Here is a 19,648-nt window from a genome sequence, read left to right on the forward strand (position 1 = left end):
CGCGTATGGGCCGTCTGGCCTGTGCACACCAAGATTCTGCAGGGGGTCCCCAGGCCTCAAAGAGGAGGCTTTGACTGTCTAATGACCGATGTCAGCTGACTTCACTGTCTTCTCTGGGAAGGCAGATCTGCCAGCCAGAGGCTACTCTGCCCTGAATTCACCCCGGTTGTCTGGTGGACCGACCAGGTTTTTCTGAAAGGTAATGAGATTGTAGCAGAATTGCTCTTGTGCATTTTTAAACTTTGAGATGGAGATTTTAGGGCTGGCAGGCTGTCGGTTGGTAGGTGAGACAGTCAACTTTGGCTTCAAAGAAAGTGAGGTTGGGGCAGTTCTTGTCACAGCTCAGCTGGTTAAGAACCTGACTAGTATCCTTGAAGTTGCGGGTTCCATCCCTGGCCTCACTCAGCGGGTTCAGGAACCGGTGTTGCTGCAAGCTGCAGCCTAGGTCACAGTGTGACTTGGATCTGGCAATGCTGTGGCTGCAGTGTAGCCTGGCAGCTGCAGCTCTGATTCAACCCCTAGACTGGGAACTTCCAGATGCCTCGCAGGTGCAGCCCTATAAAGAAAAAAAGAGAGAGAGGTTTGAATCCAAGTTGTGACTTGACCGAGAGTCTCAAGCTCTCTCAGTCTCAATTACCTTTTCTCTGCAGTGGAGATGTTAGCATCTACCTGAAAGGGATATTTTAGAGAATTAGATAATGTAGAGAACTAAGCATTGCGTCTGTCTGGTACGTAATTGTAATGCAGTGAATTGTTTTTTAAAAAACACCGGAAACAGCTATGTATGCATGCATGCATAAAGTCTTAAGTCCTTTAAAAGTTAGTCCGTTAAAAAGCTCAGCAAGAACATTTGAACTTGGCAGTTGGAGCCAGTAACAAACTTAATTCTGGGTCAGGATGATTCAAGGAACGGCCTCAGTGAGAGGCATCAGAGGATCTAAGTTCTGTGTTCCCTGTTTTACAGACTCCAAAACTTTGTCTAGTTCAGATTTGAAAAAGCGTCCTCCTTATTACGTGTGCCGTTAGCCCGTCGAGGTGGCTGTGGTGCTGCGTGAGCGTTTGCATCCTCCTGTGAGCAGAGAGCCTAACTCCTTAGCAGATTCTGCTCCCTCAAGCTCTCTGATAAAATGGTCTCTGCTCTGATGACAAGGAAGTCAGTCTGCTGCTTGTCACTTAGAGGTCCTCGCTGTCCCTCCCGGGCAGGCAGCATGAGGAATCGGCAGGCCGAGGCTGCAGCTCTCCTGCTGACCGTTGCGTTAACCTCTTCGGCTGCACGGGAAAATGTATGCAGATGAAAACCACATGGCATGGCCTTCACTTTTCCCCAAATTACTCTGATGCCAAACCAGACTCCTAAGCACTGATACATTCTTCAACTGTTACTAGGCCCATATTTTATCATTTTAAAACAAAATAAATGCCTTAGGAGCAAAACAGAGAAAAGTTCATTATGACTGTTGTGGTTTTTGAATTATTATTAGAATTAGTGTCTTTGATCTGAATATAAATTCCCGTTTTAAATGCTTTTTAAAAACCTTTATCAGTACCACCTTGAAAATCAGGATAGAAAGAAATGGTTTTCCCCAGTAGATTTTATTTATGTATTTATTTATTTTGCTTTTTAGGGCTGCACCTGCGGCATATGGAGGTTCCCAGGCCAGGGGTCTAATCAGAGCTACAGCTGCCAGCCTACAGCAATGCCAGATCCAAGCCACGTCTTCAACCTGCACCACAGCTCACGGCAATGCCGGATCCTGAACCCACTCAGCAAGGCCATGGGTCAAACCTGCAACCTCATGGTTCCTGGTCAGATTTGTTTCCCGCTGCACCATGACGGGAAGTCCTGGATTTTAATTATAAATGCATAAAGCAGAACAGTGTTCGGAAGCCCACTTGTGTCATAAGGAAACATAGTCCTGGACCGGTCTGGGCGAGAAGAAATAGATTCTTTAATTTCACTTGCAAAGCATCAGTACCCTGCTGTCAGTACAATCGGTACAGCATCCAGATCTCTTTTTAAGAAACTACTTTGTGTCCATTTATTGAATTGCTCGATATCAGCTGCTAGCCCAAGCCAGGTAACATGACTGGCATCTGAGGAGGATGGCAAAAGTGTCTTTCCTGCCTTTCATCCCTGGGTTCCCAGTGCTTTGCCATCTCAGGTTAGAGCCTTGAAATAAGCACCTGGATTATATCACCCTAATTACCAAAAGAAATGCCGCCCCAGGACCACAGCTTCACTTTGTGCCCTAAGTGACTATTCATGACAAAGTTAAAAGTCCTCCATCTGTGCGCTAAAACCACTGCCAAAGGTGTCGCCTATTGGGCTGTTCATTGTCCTCTTTATAAAAACGCCCAGGGGACGTTCTTCTCAGAACAACTTGAGTAAAACATCCTTGGTGACTATCTAGTATGCTTCCTTTTATAGATAATAAAAAGCATTGTAAACCATATTATCTTTCTTTTTCTCCTTCTTGACCTGAGGAATCTCAAAGCTAAATTGTGTGCTTAATTAATTCTTTGTGAGAAATACCCCCTTCCCCACTGGCTTTACCGTCTTGGTTACTAGACTCCTAAGCTTTTTTTTGTGTGTGTGTGTGTGTGTGTGTGTGTGTGTGTTTAATAACTCTGTGCTTTATTTTATCTGTATTTCCTTTGAAACTGCTGTATCTCTTTCTGAAGTGAGGTATAAGAATAGATATTGGGTACATATTAAATACTTAATGTTAAAATATTATTTTTGGAGGAATGGATTCCAACAAAACTGTTGTTTCACCTTCCAACTCTTTTAAAAATCTGTGAGCAGAAAATACATACCATCCATCAGGACATATTTTATTACTTACCAGTAGGGTTTGTTTGTTTGTTTGTTTGTTTGTTTTTAATGTGACTGGGTAACTATGGGAATGTAACTGTGGTTAAGCTTTATCATTGTTTCTTTGGTTCTAATTCTAAATTGTATTGATTAGGCTTCCCCTGAAAGATCGACAAGAACTCAGCAAAAAGAATTTCAGACTTACATTTTGGATAGTGTGATGGATCATTTGCTGGCAGCCGACGTTCTATTGGGTAATGCTGTGTTTTGCTTTCGCTCCATCTCTATCTAAACCCCAAATATGCCTCTTTTCTCCCGTCATCTTTTTCCTTCTTTTCTGTGCATTCTCCCCCCCCCCCCCATTGTTATTTTTCTGTAATGAGGAAAAGACCCACCCAGCTCTTTTCTTTGAATCTGGGATAAAGGATCAACCACCCGGAGCACTTAAGCTGCTTGTCCGCATTTGCACATGTGGAGGTGGCAAGAAGAGGACAAGGAAAGAGGAAAAAAAATGTTTTTATGACCACATTGTAGGAACAGGCTGTATTTTAATGAATTATCTAATGTTTTAAAGAAAAATTAACTGGCTATGACCTACTTACAAATAAGCACATTATGAGTCTAGCGCTCCATGAATTCGCACCCAGACAACGTGCCTAAGACCGCTCAGATGGACGGGCTTAACCAGCGCCCTCACAAACTCCCCTCGTGCTCAGACGCAGTTACTCATTGAGCCACTGTCTCAGCCTCTAGAAGAGCTGATTCATTTCGCCTGCTTTTGAACCTTGCGGACAGTGTATTTTTCTATGTATTGTTCTTAGTCTAGCTTTTTACACTCAACATTTTATTTGTGAGCTTGATCCACGTTGTTGCAGGTACTAGGAGTCCGTTTATTTTCACCTCTATGCCGTGTCCTATTATATGAATATATAAATTTATCCGTTTTGCTGTAGATGAACATTTGGCAGTTTTTAGATGCAGACAAATGAAGCTGCTATTCATATGGGCCACCTACGTGTGTAATAGCTGTACACACCTGTTGGCATATGTTATTCTTTAGAAAGGCTTCCAGGACACAAACTCAAGCACATTAAAATGTTTTCTTCTGTATGTATGTATCTAGTTACAATGCAAGTACAAAAATTGATACACTTACTGTGGAGCTAGAATTATAGGCAAAACAATGATAACATTTAAAGAAGAAGGGAAAGTAATGATTTATCATATTCGCTACTTGAATTCCTGGTAATCATAAAATAAATTTGCCAAGAAACTGTTACTGCAACTAATGGCTTGACTGCGTGCAACTCTCAAAGCATGGTGTCAAGTCAAATTTTGTATTTGTTTTTCCCTCGGGAATTTTACATAGTATGCGTCTTAACTACATATAAAGTCGCAGAGTGAAGGGTTTTGCTTCGTGGAGTGATTTATAGTTAGGTGGGACTGATGATTCGAAGCAGTGACGGCCTCTGACTTCTAGAAAGGAGGGGCTCCGATGAGGAGCCAGGAGGATCAGTCTTGAGGCAGAGGATATGGCGCAGGCTCGCCCAAGACGCTGGGGCAGCGGGCAGAAGAGAAACGGGGCTCATGGGAGGCAAGAGGTCCCCCTTGGGCCACCACCCCGATTGAACTTTATTTTTCACAGTTCTTCTGAACCTTTCTTCTGCCTGTATTTGTTGTTCTTAAATAGACAGTTAACTATTCATGGTGCTCAAAAATAGAGACTTTTGCTTGATGGTTTGTTTTGCCCTTTATCCGTTACACAGAATCAGTTTACAGCTAATAAACTGACTTCATTTCTCTTGTCAAAGGGACATCATCTGTCAGTGACAGTTAAAGCCGAAGAACTGTTTGCTCGTACTGACTGTCTTAAGTCAACAAGAGACTCCACAGTCTCAATCCGTACACTGTTGTGCTTCAGAAATGATTTCTTCCAACATGAATCAAGACCTCTGGCCATAGACAGCATTTGGCTTAAAGTGGCACCTAAGAGCTAATGCTCTTATTTCTAATTGTAGAAATTGTGCTCATTTTGCCTGAGCCTGGTCTTGGGCTGGTTGCTGTCAGTTTTCTTAGATCCTTTTTTTTCCTGCTGGAATTTAGGGGAAGATGCCTCTCTGCCCATCACCAGTGGAGGAAGCTACCAGGTACTGGTGAACAATGTGTTTTATTTCACGCAACGCGTGGTGGACAAGCTTTGGCAAGGCATGTTCAACAAAGAATCTAAACTTCTTATAGATTTTATAATTCAACTAATCGCACAGGTAATCCATTGTCTTATTGGTTGTAGCGTACATGTTTTCCTGTTGAAAAACGTTGCCTGAGGTGTCCAAATTATTGGAAATAAGTGTAACTAAAACGAAAATGAGTGTTGACCTTTAATACAAAGCTCACGGCGTTAGAAGTAAGACATGTAGGCCTGCAGCCTCACCCGTGCCTCTGCCAGGGTGTCCAGCGCAGAAAGCTCCCCATTCTGGCTGTGGGCGCTCACGGCCCTGCCCACTGGTACTGCTCTTTGCTGCCCACATAGCTGGAGCGCTTCCTTTTGGCTTAAAGACCTTAAGTTCCTAGGAGTCAACAGGGTTTTCGGTACCAGGCACCCGCGTGTAAAGGTTTGCAGGCATAAGAACAGATATTCAAAGAATGGCCTCGTCTCGTCCTTGCGTCCTTACCAAGTCATGGTAGTTCTCGTTGCTTCGAAGATGTCATCTCAGTGCATGTTTGTGGTACCTTTGCCTGGTTTGGCACAAGTGATTCATCTTAACACGAAGTAGAAATAGGAAACCCGCTACTGCGTGTAGTTAGCATATGGTACAGAGGCTCTTTCGTGTTACCCAAGAATGCTTTAAGGCTAAATTTGTATTTAAGCCAAAGAGAAAAGTTCTCAAGTGAGGAGATGAAGCAAGAATGTCAGGAGTTTTTTGTTTGTTTTGTTTATAGCATTTTGGGTAGGTCTTTGGAAGCGCTTGTGAGCAGAGACCAACCCCCTAGCGAAACTCGCGGGGGCGGGGCCCACCCTGGTGGCCTTGCTCGTGTCTCGGGGGGCTGCTCTGCCCCTGCCCTTGCTCGACACGTAGGTGTCTCTTGGGTTCGGAACCTCACAGGAGCAAGAGCTTCGTGTTTGAGCTGAGCACCTCGGTGCTTAGCGTGGCCTCTGCCGCAGAGTGAAACTAACAAATGGCCATGTGTGAGCGACAGGCAGATCTTTTTCCTTCTCTTTGGTCCACTTGCCTAAACAAAGTGTCTCTCGTGTCTTTAGTCAAAAAGAAGATCACAGGGACTGCCCCTGGACGCGGTTTATCACTGCCTCAACAGGACCATCCTGTACCAGTTTTCGCGGGCACACAAAACCGTGCCACAGCAAGTAGCTCTCCTGGACTCGCTCAGGGTCCTGACTGTAAACCGGAACTTGATCCTGGGCCCGGGGAACCATGACCAGGAGTTCATTAGCTGTCTGGCTCACTGCCTCATTAACCTGCACGTTGGAAGGTAACGCTTTCAGCTTCAACGTGCCACCTTGAATTTGTCTTTAAGATTTTTTTTCTCTTTATTCTACTTTTTTTAGTTGTACCCTTTCTTTTTCCTTTCATCTCAGTGCTGTTTACAACGTCATGAGAAGGTGAAGGACGTTTTAGCAGTATAATAATGATTTTCCTTTGCTTTTCTCTGTCTTTAAAATGTTTTGCTTTTTAGGGCCGCATCCACGGCAGATGGAAGTTTCCAGGCTAGGGATCAAATCAGAGCTACAGCTGCAGCCTGTGCCACAGCCATAGCCACACAGGATCCGAGCCGCCTCTGGGACCTATGCCACAGCTCACGGTAATGCCACATCTCTAACCCACTGAATGAGGCCAGGAATCAACCCCACAACCTCAGGTTCCTAGTCAGATTTGGTCCTGCTGCGCCGCAACGGGAACTCCAAATTTTTGTTAATCACATGTCACATCTATAATTTTAAAAAGAATTTCTTCAAAAGTAAATTCAGTACACATCGTTAGAGGTTAAGGGGGTAAAAAGATAAGAGTGCGATAAATAAATGCAACGGTATATGTCACGTGGGTAGACTCAGTATTTTTCCATGGATTGCTTTGCCACGTATGCCTTTGGTGTCCGCCGGGGGCCAGGCATTGAATTAGGGACTGGGGGGGACTGAGCAGGAAAGACCCGGTGGCAAGTCCCGGAACAAGCCGTCTCAGGGAGGGCCTGCAGCGAAGCCAAGCCCAGTCGGGTGCTAAGCGCTCGGCCAGAAACACGGTGCCTTGGCCCTGGCCAGGAGGAGGCTAATCCTCCAAAGAGAAAGGGGGAAGGAAGGGCCCTCCCTGGACTGCCCAGAGGCCCAAGGAGAGTGGCACACGTGGGACAAGCAGGCGTTTCACTGCAGCGGAGCAGAGGGTGGAGAGCGGCGCGGACGGGCACAGGCACAGGAAGAAAATGTGCGTCAATGGACCGTTTCTGTTCTTTACGTGAAAACGTTGAGTGCGCTCAAAAAGCGTTTTGAAGAGTAAGATGCTCATCCTAAGGCTGTGGTTGAGTTTAATTACATTTCGCCAAGTGGGTTTGGGGAATCACCCCTTAAAACGGCATGGTCCTGATAAATTAGAAGGTCTGTTTTGTGCGGCTGCCAGATGCCTGCCTGCCACTCTCGGAACTTTCCGGTAGAGCCAGCAGTCCCTTGTGTCGGCAGCGTAGCCCCTAGTCCTCGCGGGTTTCAGCGGCAGTCATTTCCTTCCTGTCGTTTAAACCTGACTGGAATTTTTCAGCAACGTGGATGGGTTTGGCCTGGAAGCAGAAGCCCGCATGACCACCTGGCACATCATGATCCCCTCCGACATCGAACCGGACGGCGCCTACAGCCAGGACATCAGCGAAGGTACTTAGGTCCACGTTGTCCCCTGTCGCCCCCCTCGTTTCCGATTTTTACGGTACAGCCAAAAAAACTGACTTCAGAAAGTGCCAGCGTTGACCGACCCATCGCCCTATCGGGCACACCTCACGACCAGTATGCCCAGCAGTATGTGCCGATGTGCTAGCTGTACATCCCCCGTGTCGGGGTGGGTAAACCCCTCGCCACGGATAGTGCTTGCCCTCGATGTGACATCACAACGAACACCGGGAGACTCGATGACACGTTGGGCGAGGAGCAGTAGTGCAGGAAAGAGCTGCCTCTTGGTCGGGGTAGGCCAGTCACAGCAGAGGCGATAGCGCTGGAGACAGAGTGTCGGCACTGCCGTTTTACTCTCTTTTCTTCTTCTTCAGTCTAGTTTTCCCACTAGTTTTGTAAGTGTTGTGCAGTAAGTCTTTGAGTGGATGGACTTCTCGTCTCCATCATTATTCAGTAGAAGATATTTGATCACTGCAGTAAGGTTTGTCTCTCCAGCAGTGTAGTAGAGTAGTTTTGCATAGGACTTTATCCTTCGTAGGTCCAGCACTCGTCCTTTCATTCATTTAAGCGTTAATTTGCTCTCTCTTTTCACTAACACTTCCTGAACTCAGACATGGAGGACACAGTGATTATTTTCAGCCCCTGAAGAACAAACAGTCTAAAATTTCGGTTCTCAAAGTGAGGTGCTCAGACTAGTAACATCAGCATCATTGGGAAGCTTGTTAGAAGAGCAGATTCTCTGGCCCCCTCAGACCCACTCAGGCCCTCGGTGGGAGGGGGCAGCGGTCAAGTCCAGCAATCTGTTATTCTAATGTTTGCTAGAGATGGACTGGTCTAGGCAGGAGTCAGGAAAATTCACAAGGAGTCCAAAGCAAGATGGAATTTAACAGTAAAAACTCTAAAAATACTTATTTCTGGAGTTCCCGTCGTGGCGCAGTGGTTGACGAATCCGACTAGGAACCATGAGGTTGCAGGTTCCATCCCTGCCCTTGCTCAGTGGGTTAACGATCCGGCGTTGCCGTGAGCTGTGGTGTAGGTTGCAGACGCGGCTCGGATCCCGCGTTGCTGTGGCTCTGGCGTAGGCTGGTGGCTACAGCTCCGATTCAATCCCTAGCCTGGGAACCTCCACATGCCGCGAGAGCGGCCCAAGAAATAGCAAAAAGACAATAAATAAATAAATAAATAAATAAATAAATAAAAATACTTATTTCTTTCCTTTTTGCACATTATTATTATTATTATTATTATTATTCGGCAACAACCAACTTATGGGTGAATGTAGCCTCAAATCACTTCCCGGACTTTTGGCTAAGATCAAGTGATGTTACCCTAAATATTTAGATCTAAGATTTACTTTTACATATGGAGTAAGTTCTTTTCTTATATAGAAGAAGGTAGACAATGGAATGTGTATGTAACTTCCAGTTTTATAAAGATGCAGTCTTTTTGCTTGAAAATAAAGATTTTTAAATTTGCCAACCACATTTTTGGTTATCTGAATAATGCTTTTTTTGTTTTAACTGAGCTGGATATGAGATGAAGCATTTTTTGGACAATTAAGTACTATCTGAATTGAAATTCTTAGATATAAAATAGGAAAAAACAATGCTAACTACCTTTATATCCTTTTTGCTTGGCTGCCTTTTTTTTTTTTTTTCATTTCCTAGGGCGTCAACTTCTCATAAAAGCTGTCAACAGAGTTTGGACTGAATTGATTCATAGTAAGAAGCAAGTCTTGGAGGAGATTTTCAAAGTCACTCTCCCTGTGAACGAAAGAGGCCATGTGGACATAGCTATAGCAAGGCCGCTCATTGAAGAAGCTAGTCTGAAGTGCTGGCAGAATCATCTGGGTAAGAAAGTCTGCAGAGATCACGTGGCCGAGAGACGTACACGTGGCTGTCATGTGGGTGCACTTTAGACCGGAAGTTAAAACTCTCCCCAAAGGATGGTATGATAGCAGTAGACGTGAAAATCAATATCCTATAGCCCATTCTAGAACAGTTACGCTGAGACTGGGCTTTTTTCTTAGATTTATAAAGAAACAATACCAGTTGTCTTACACATCCAGCATCCATGAGCTTGGAAAATGTTACACTGCACACAGTTTTAGTAGGGTGACCATTTGGCCATGAGTCCATGCCCCTTTCTGTAATTAGAAAATTCAAAAAGCCCCGAAAAGCCAAGGTGGTGTTTGGCAGCAAAACCTAACCTACTTTCATTTATTCTACTAGGTATGAATATTCAGGGAGCTCCCGTTGTGGCACAGCTGTTATGTACCTGAAGTATCCATGAGGATGTGGGTTCAATACCTGGATCTGGCGTTGCTGTGGCTGTGGTGTAGCCCGGCAGCTGCAGCTCTGATTAGACCCCCAGCCTGGGAGCTTCCATATGCCACAGGCACAACCCTAAAAAGCGAAACAAAACAAAAGAAAATTCACCCATTTTGCTGCAGAAATATGAATTATCATATTATTAATTATAGTTTATTGCCCTCAATCCCCTGGTGGTATTCCATGCAGTATCTGCCATATCACCTTTTTAAAATTTAATACATTCTAAATTGCAAAGTACCCAGAACACCAGAGATTTTCAGGAGAGGGAGTATGAATTATTATTAACAGAGAAACTGATCACAGTTCAAATGTTATGGCTGAGCTGCGAGGTTTCAAGCAAACGTAAGTTCAACTAGTTAACAATTCCAAGCAGCTGTCCTTAGACAGGGTCACCGGGAAGTACAGGCCGGGTCTGAAAGAGCATCTGCACCTGTAATGTAAGCTGCTTTTGATAACTCCAGAACTGTGGTTTGTCACCATGATGCAAACGTATTAAAAGCAGGGCTGATAAAAACACAGAGAAGTCATAAAAGACTCTAATTTTAACTTTGTAGCCCATGAGAAGAAATGTATAAGTCGGGGAGAAGCTTTAGCGCCCACCACACAGTCCAAATTGTCCCGTGTCAGCAGTGGCTTTGGTCTTTCCAAGTTAACCGGATCGAGAAGGAATCGGAAGGAAAGTGGGCTTCACAAGCACAGCCTTTCCACCCAGGTGCGTTGTTGGGGTCCTTGGTGATACACGAGCAATTCGTATTTCAAGGTTTAGTTGTGGTGTTGATATGATTTGAAGTGGAACTTTTCTGCGTTTTGGTTTTAGAAAAGAGAGAGAAGTAAGGCAGATTGTGGGACCTTCTATCACCTTACGTAGCAATTGCATTATGAGTGTTGTGTATGTATGTCCATTTCATAACTGGACATAAGATGAGATACGGTTACTGATGTATGATCAGACTATGCAGTTTTTTCCCAATTTTCCAAACCTTCAGTAATTTTGTTATTAATAGTTGAATATATATATGTATAAATTTTAAAGCAATAGCAGACAACATGGCTTTTATTTTTTTATAATTTTGTCATCTGTACCTGTGACTGATTTTTTTTTTTTTTAACTCGTCTGCCCCCAGCGTTAATCTTCCTCTTATGCTGTCTTGTCCTCCCAGAATCTTAGTGGCAGCAGAGGGTCTGGGAGAGAACCATGGGTATGAGTCATTCCTGGGCCAGGTCTCCAGGAAGCACCCTCTGAGCGGGTTTTTGAGGGGTGCCCTTGACATTTGTGGACAGAGACGAAGGAAGTAGGACTGGTCCCGGGCAAGGGTCAGGCACAGTGCAGGCCGCGCGGCAGGCCCAGCTGGCCCAAGTGGAGCTTCAGTGCTAAAATGACCCACCAGAGGTGACCTTTCCCAAGGTGCAGTGTCTGAGTCTGCTCGTGCCCCACGTGGTGTGGGGTATGTGGTGCCCAGCAGCTCTCTGCCACCGAGGTGGTCCCGTAGTGCGAACAGCACCCCGGCAGCTGTGGCAGTGAAGCCCTTCCTCGAAGTGGGCCCCAGGGGAGGGGGTATATGGCTCTGTGTCCATCACATAAGCCCCATCAGATGCAGCGTGTAATGCAGGGTGTTTGTTTTTTTGGTCATTGTCTTGATGCCTTTAGTAGAATTTTAACTAATGGTGGGGAATTATTTTAAGGCTAGTTAACGTTTTTTCCAGGGAATCCATGAAATATTAAGCCTCTTTTTCCACCCATTGTTAGGAGATTTCTCAGTGGATGTTTACACACATCGCAGTTGTTCGTGACTTGGTAGACACGCAGTATAAGGAATATCAGGAGGTAAGACTCATAACCATAGTAACGGCTTGTGTTGCATTCCTGAGGAAGAAAAGCCACCTTCCCCGCTGTCTGTCTTCCCTCCGCTCTTAAGGACCAGGGGCTGAGCTGCATTCAGCGTCAGGGGATGTTCTTAATTATCCCTGCTGGCAGCTACTTTGGCCCTTGGTTTTAAGGCAGAAAAATGAGACTTTCCTAGAGGCCCTAGAAAAGACAAAAAAAAGGTGATGGACCGGAGAGCAGCACCACTGAACCTCGTGACATTCACTGTCAATAAAAATCAAACTATCAGGAAGCGCCTTCTCAGACTTAACAAGGAGGCTGTGAAAAGTCTTGAGAAGTCTCTTAAAATTCTAAAAAATTGAAAGATAAAGTTATTATTTATTACAAGTACTTGGTGATTTTGTCACTAAGAAATAAATTCCGTAGAATCCCCTTGGTGAATTCATGATTACTCAACAATTTATCCTAGATATTTTATTTCCAGGGCAGCTGGGTTAGCTCTATTAAAGATTGCTGAAGGATCAGCTGCTGATATTTATGGCATAATACTAGATACTTAGTTGTGACAGGGAATTCCATCCTGCCAGGAACACAGACGTGCTATTATTATGGTATCATGTTAATAGCAAGATTACTGCTTCAGTAAGTAATCATTAGTGTTCGTTGCATAAAGAGATCTTTTTTCTTAGACTTACCTTCTCTATTTGCGGAGTTCCCATTGCGGCCCAGCCAGTATCCATGAGGATGTGGGTTCGATCCCTGGCCTTGCTCAGTGGGTTAAGGATCCAGCATTGCCTTAAGCTGTGGTGTAAGTTGCAGACACGGCTTGGATACCCGGTTGCTGTGGCTGTGGTGTAGGCTGGCAGCTGTAGCTCCGATTTGACCCCTAGCCTGGGAACCTCCGTATGCTGCCAGCGCAGCCCTAAAAAGACAAAAAAAAAAAAAAACCCTAGTATATTTGTATTCTGTGAATCGTTCGATAAGCTACTTATAAGCATCTACTATTGAATGTTACATATTTTGACATTTGACAAAGCAAGTTATTCCAAGTCATAAATTTCCGTTGAAGTAAAGTGGTTTGGATCTCTCCTGGCAGCCGATTAAAAATGGTTTTTGTTTTCATATGAATGTTGAGTTTCCTATCAGAGCTTCATGTTTATGTTCTTTACCTAAAATTATTGGAAGATTACAGAGATTACCAGGAATCTAGTGTGCTGGCAGGATTTCTTGATCTGGCTTTCTGGGTCTTCTTTTATGCATGTTCTAGTAGCTGTTGTACAGTTTCGGGGGTGGGGTCATCCTTAAGCTACTCTGTTTATTAACTCACACCAGAGTGATCATTTCAGTGTATTTCATGAGAAATAGTGCCATCCTTCCTAAGTCTGCGTTATAGGTTCTCTCAACGCTCCGGTCTGTACACATCTTCCATGTACTTGGTGCTAAAATAATCCCCTGGGCCATCGCTGAAGCCCCCCCTTCTCACAAAATCAGCAGCTTCCTTTAACCACAAATAAGTATAATTTTGCTTTTATAAGATGGATTGAAATGATACAGACTGGTTTTTCTTTCCAAATATAACGTGGTTTTAAGTTATTTGTGGACTTTTAACCGTGGCTCCTGCTTTTGCTTGAAAACCACCCTGGACCCCCTCCCCTTAGCGTCAGCAAAACGCCCTGAAGTACGTGACGGAGGAGTGGTGCCAGATCGAGTATGAGCTGCTGCGGGAGCGGGGCTTGTGGGGCCCCCCCATCGGTTCGCATCTGGACAAATGGATGTTGGAGATGACGGAAGGGCCCTGCAGAATGAGGAAGAAAATGGTGCGAAATGACATGTTTTATAACCACTACCCTTACGTGCCGGAAACGGAGCAGGAGACCAACGTGGCGGTGAGTGCCCAAAGCTCCGCGTTTGTCACGGCGCTGCCAAGGTGCCCTTCTTTTTTGTGGGTTCCCTTATCAGGTCAGTTGCGATGGAGAAGATTCTGTGAACTGTGTCAAGCGGATGATGGCCAGATAGGGGCGGTGGAGGGAAGAGCTGCCGCAGGGAGGCGTCGTAGGGAAGTGGTTTAGATCCCACCCCCGGGGCCAGGCTGCCAGGTTCGAAAGCTTCCTGGCCCCTTCCCCAGCACGGCCACTTGAACTTCTTCAGGTCCTGGCTCCTGTATGACTAAAACGGAGAAGAGAACTGTTCCCTCTCAGAAGCTATCAGGAGGATGAATTAAAATTAGTAGTGTCTGGCACACAATAAATACTATGTACGTAAAATATTCGCCCCCAGCATATTCTTTGAAGAAATAGAGAGCACGGCTAAGGAATAGTAAGAATCACAGGCTGAGGGTCGGATCGTCCCAACTATGTGGAGAAACTTCATCCCTGGTTCCATGGGTTTAAAAAAAAACAAATGCCCTTCAGTTCCTTTTTATTCCCAGAGCCTGCATTCAGACTTTTGCACATGACCAGGAAAATTTTGTCTAAGCTGATACTAATCCAGGAATCAGGTTTTGTTTGTTTGTTTTTTGTTTGTTTTTTTGTCTTTTGTCTTTTTAGGGCCGCACCTGCAGCATATGGAGCTTCCCAGGCTAGGGGTCGACTCGGAGCTGTGGCCACCAGCCTACGCCAGAGCCACAGCAACGCAGGATCCGAGCCGCATCTGCGACCTACCCCACAGCTTATGGCAACACTGGATCCTTAACCCAATGAGCGAGGCCAGGGATGGAACCCGCAACCTCATGGTTCCTAGTCGGATTCGTTTCCGCTGCGCCTTGACGGGAACTCCAGGAATCATGTTTTTTACATTTGAGAAATACAGTTTCCTCAATAAAGTCATTACAGATTTAAGAAGGGAAGCTCTTTATGGTTCAGATGCTTTCACATTCTTGAGTTCAGGATGACTCCCTCAACAATTGTAGATAGGTTTGAAAAGAAGACTTGGCCCTTGGGTCTTCTCGTAAGTAGTTCGGATCCTATAACATGAGACAGTGTGAATTGTTCCAGTGCCTCTTTTTCTCTCTGCCAGAACCCTGGCTCCACATTTCTAACTGACTCCACATTTGTCCCGATGCTAACTTAGAATACAGATCTTAGATATGCTAATAGTCATTTAAGATTTTTAAAGAGAGCTTCCTAAAGCTTGCGTTTCTCAAAGCTATTCCATTCTGTTAAGAATGCTGTGTTTGGAGTTCCCGTTGTGGCTCAGCAGATTAAGGACCGGCATTGTCTGTGTGAGGATGTGGGTTCGATCCCTGGCCTCACTCAGTGGCTTAAGGATCCATCGATGCCGCACTTATGGCATAGGTCACAGATGCAGCTTGGATCTGGCGTTGCCATGGCCGTGGTGTAGGCGGGCAGCTGCAGCTCTGATTCAAGCCCTAGCCTGGGAACTTCCATATGCTACAGGTATGGTCATAAAAAGAAAAAAGAAAAAAATAGAATGCCATATTTGGTAAAGTTGTAACTTAAAGCGCTATAATTTCTAATACTAGCACACAATGTGGGGAAAAAAAATCTGCTTGTATTTTTAAGCCTTTTAATAGCACCTGTGCTTGTTAGCACAAACCAGCAATCTCTAATTCTTCATCTGTTTTCCCCAAATAAATAACTACATGAGAATTTAAGCCTGTAGCAGTTTGGTAAACTATTTCTTATTGAGTCAATGCTCATTCAAAATGAATCCCTTCAAAAAATATGGAAATAAAAAATGAATATGCCCTCCTGGATATGTGACCATTCACTATTTTTAACTAAGGCATATACTTTTTGAGTTACATAACCATAGTATTTTTTTTCATGGTATCTACTCCTTTCCTTCTTTGTAACAGTGTCGCTTGTTTTACAAAGTATATTTGAAGTTCTGTATCAGATAAAAACAAAATAACCTATTTGGAGTTCACACTTACTACCTTAGTATCACTGGCATTTTACCTGAGCAAAGGAGTTCACCAGCCTGTGAAATCTAAACAGATAGTCTCAGAAATAAGTCTGCACCATATGGAAGTATGTACCAGATGGGTTGCTTATTGGGAAATACAAGGCAATCGAGAAACGTTGGAGATACCTTTGCAAAAAAGGAAAAAGCATGTGGGAAGGGGAGACAGTTGCACATTGTGGAATTCATGCTGCTTAGTTCACACAGAAGTCAGGGAGTAATGGACGTTTTCTGAATGAATAATGATTTTGGTGTTCTAGCTCAAAATCTTTGGAAAATTTGAAATGCCACTAAACGTCCTCTTTTATTTTATGAAATATGCAGGCTGGCAATGTTGACAGCCAAGAAAATTCCACAGAGGAGAAGCTACTGCCGTCCCTCTAACTTCTGTTTGGATATTTAAAAAGAAGAACAGATCCTCACAAAGCACAGTGAGCTCGGTGCTCTGCAGAGCTGTTTGCTTGCAGTTTCGCTCTTGCCTCACACCAGCCCTCTGAAGCGTAATTTTATCATTATCCCCGTTTCACAGATGAGGCATAGAAGCCTAGAAAAGTTAAGGAAGCCCTTTGAGGTCACAGCTGGTGGAGTGAGATACAATGAGTTTAGGCTGACAGCTCCTCAGACTCTTGCAAAAGAAAAGGCTTCCATCTCTGGTAGTTTGGAGACATTTTCCGTAAACTGAAGTTCTTCCAGACAGAAAGCAATATACCAGGTTTTGTCTCTCTAAGGTTAAAGAGTATCTAGAACTTAATGAATGTTGACCAAATGGACTTTCCAATACTTTCTTCCTAAGTTAGAGGTTATCCAGTGCCTCTCCTTCAGCATTCTTACCGAATGTTCCTAGTTATTTTTCTACCTAAAAGAAGTAGAGTCTTGTTTTATAGGGTGTGAAGTGTATATAACTTGAAGAAGGCTCTGTACGAAAAAGAATATAAAATTATGAATACAAGATTACTAGGGCCCCTCTGCCAAGCTTTTAAAAGGATGGGAGGTGAGGGGTGTTGAGCCGTAAGTTTCATTAACTGCACAGTAAACCCTCCCTGCTTTGAACTGTATTAAATGTTGCCTCCCAGAGTTAGAGTCAGAACCTCCCGTTCAGCTCCATAAACCCATGGCTTCTGTGCACCCATGTGCACAGTACTTTTTGTGATACAACTGGCACGTCAGGTTTAACAGGTGCAACCTACAAATTGCATTTGAAGTCTCTTGAAAGGTAAAACAGGTTTTCCCCGGAGTAGAGACAAATGATTTGAACTTTGTCTTATTAAGAACAATTATTGTTTTAAGTAACATTTAAATTTTTAGTCCAGTTCCTTGAGCTGAACAAATACAGTGATGATTTAAAAATTATTTTCTTAGAGTTCCCATCGTGGCGCAGTGGTTAACAAATCCGACTAGGAACCTTGAGGTTGCGGATTCGATCACTGGCCTTGCTCCGTGGGTCAAGGATCCAGCGTTGCCGTGAGCTGTAGCGTAGGTCGCAGACGTGGCTCGGATCCCGCGTTGCTGTGGCTCTGGCGTAGGCCGGTGGCTACAGCTCCGATTGGGCCCCTAGCCTGGGAACCTCCATATGCCGAGGGAGCGGCCCTAGAAATGACAAAATATATATATATATATATTTTTTTTTCTTATTTAAAATCTTTGATGTATTAGAAATGAAGCAAGTGATTATTTCTTTGGTCATTAAAGTTTTGTTTCTTAAACCTGGATAAAGCTGCGTACTGTATCAAAAAGTAACTTACCTATTATTATGTTTTGAACTTTATTTTTGGATTTTTAAATTAGATGTCTGTAAAATGTAGAACATACTTAAGTGTTCACTTGTCACAGACTTAAAAACTTTGAAAGTTTATCAGCTAAAAGTATTTGAATGAGAATAACTGTAGTAATTATTTTTGTCCCAAGAAAAGTTGTGCATATGTGGAAAATTCTCTCTTCCCACATAAAAATAATGTATCCTTTTTGCACAGTTCTTTCCTTGGCAGATAATTTTCAAAGCTAGAATAGCTCTACTGCATTGCACCGTAATTCTGTATTTTCTGTGGTGATATGAATTACAAATATTAAGATGTGAACCTGGAATATGATGAAAATACAAAGTCTAGTCGTTTAAGCAGTTGACTCACTACTCTGATTCTTAGGAAGGACAATAAAATTCCGTATTTTTCCTTTTAAAAAATGACATTTAAATACTAACACTAGGTTTTCATTCTGTAATCCCCATATTTTCACAAAATCATAATCTCAAACAAATTTGCTGTTCTTTGCAAATATCATTGTAAAAACTTCGCTGTTTCCCTGTTAATGTTGAGCTGCTTGGGGCAGAAGGGTCAACAGCTTAACATGAAATTCCTTTTCTAGTTAAGGAAGTCCAATGTGGCTGCCTCCACATATATTTTTATATAATTCAGGAAATTCCACTGCCAGCAGTATAGAAAAATTGGTAGTAAAGGAACTATAAAATTATTTTCTAGAAATTCTGACTTTGAAAATTTTTAAACTTCTCTATAAACATTATAAAAATTTTTAAAGAGAGCTGTGACAGTACTAAAATTATTAGTATAACATTTATCTTTGCTATTGAATGCTGTGCCTTTTAATAAAATAAGAACCTCAGTCAGTCAGTGGCTCAGTGAGCAAACATGTTTTAAACCAGCGCTGATGCCAGATGCCACAAGGAAACTGCAAACATGTGCCTGTCACCCCCTGCCCCCATTCTGACGGGGGTGCGTGGTGCATAGCAGAATTGGGTTTGAAAACAGTATTTGATCCATCTGCCATATTGGTTTATCACATTTCTACCCAGTGATCCATCTTGTTTTTTTAATTAATTTCGGAGTAAGTTGCAGAATCCAGACCGTTCACCCCTAAACAAACCTGTTCATAATTCTCTCTTGTTGTAAATGTTACGTGCATTGAAATATATAGATCTGAAATGTACCATTCAGTGAGCTTCAACCCCACATGTAACATATACTCGTGTAATCCAAACCTTTACCAAGATTGAGAACATGGTTGTATATTTTCCAGATTATCTTTCAGTACACCAAGTATGCTCTTAAAAGCATCTTTTAAGGGGGGAGGTTTACTAAGACCATGGGAAGCATGTGAAAGTATGCCCAGTCGTTCAGCGTTAGTCTTGCCAGAGGAAGCGAACGTGTGTGAAGGCATTTTGCCTGCGCACATTTGGTGTAGGGGAAGAGGACCAGAAGTCATCTCCAGGTATGAACCATTAGAAGGAGGAAAATTGGAACGCCTCTTGCGTCTGCTGTAGCCTCTCTCTAGCCGTCTGTGTGTTTACACGCATAAGCCCCACAGTCCTGCTCAGCAGAAACTGCCTTCTTGTTAATCAGGTTTTATTCTGAAAATAAAACAGAGAGCCACTACCTAATACTTTGAAAGGACTTTTTTCCAAAAACTTTGGGTTTGGAGGCTGACGGTCCAGGCTCCCTTCTGCTTTTAGCCTCTCAAGGGTCATAGCTGTGGAGGCGGCAAAGGAGATGGGTCCTTGGGCTTTTAGGGGAAGATGCCTTTTCACTGACCAGCCCTTAGTGATTTCTGCAGTGGGGGATATTGTAGGTAATCGCTTAAACCAGTTGCTTCTGTTACAAACCAGATCTAGGGATAAACACAGTAAAAGGTAGGTGGACTGTAACAGCTAGCCTTAGCTTCTAGCCGCTTTTCTGGTTTTTTGTTTTTGTTTTTGTTTTTGTATTTCGAAGCTGTATAGAGAGACGCCTGTAAATCATCCCTGCCACTGCAGCCTGGGCTGAAATTCTGTCTGATTTTTAAGTTCGTCCTGCCTGGTAGCCTTGAGAATTTTGGTGTAGTTAAATTTTACTTGAAAACTACTTTTGATCATTGAGAAA

General features: G+C 43.6%; 1 protein-coding gene across 1 annotated transcript in view; it reads left to right on the plus strand.

Annotated features, from left to right (window-relative positions):
- Positions 1-19,648, plus strand: part of WDFY3 (WD repeat and FYVE domain containing 3) — a 274,276-nt gene that overhangs the window by 203,949 nt on the left and 50,679 nt on the right. The window contains 8 exon segments of the mRNA XM_021101795.1: positions 2,970-3,069; positions 4,919-5,079; positions 6,075-6,304; positions 7,576-7,685; positions 9,365-9,547; positions 10,585-10,742; positions 11,778-11,855; positions 13,514-13,741. Coding sequence (XP_020957454.1) covers positions 2,970-3,069; positions 4,919-5,079; positions 6,075-6,304; positions 7,576-7,685; positions 9,365-9,547; positions 10,585-10,742; positions 11,778-11,855; positions 13,514-13,741 — 1,248 coding nt within the window.

This window comes from Sus scrofa, chromosome 8, assembly GCF_000003025.6.
Source record: "Sus scrofa isolate TJ Tabasco breed Duroc chromosome 8, Sscrofa11.1, whole genome shotgun sequence".
NCBI lineage: Eukaryota > Metazoa > Chordata > Mammalia > Artiodactyla > Suidae > Sus > Sus scrofa.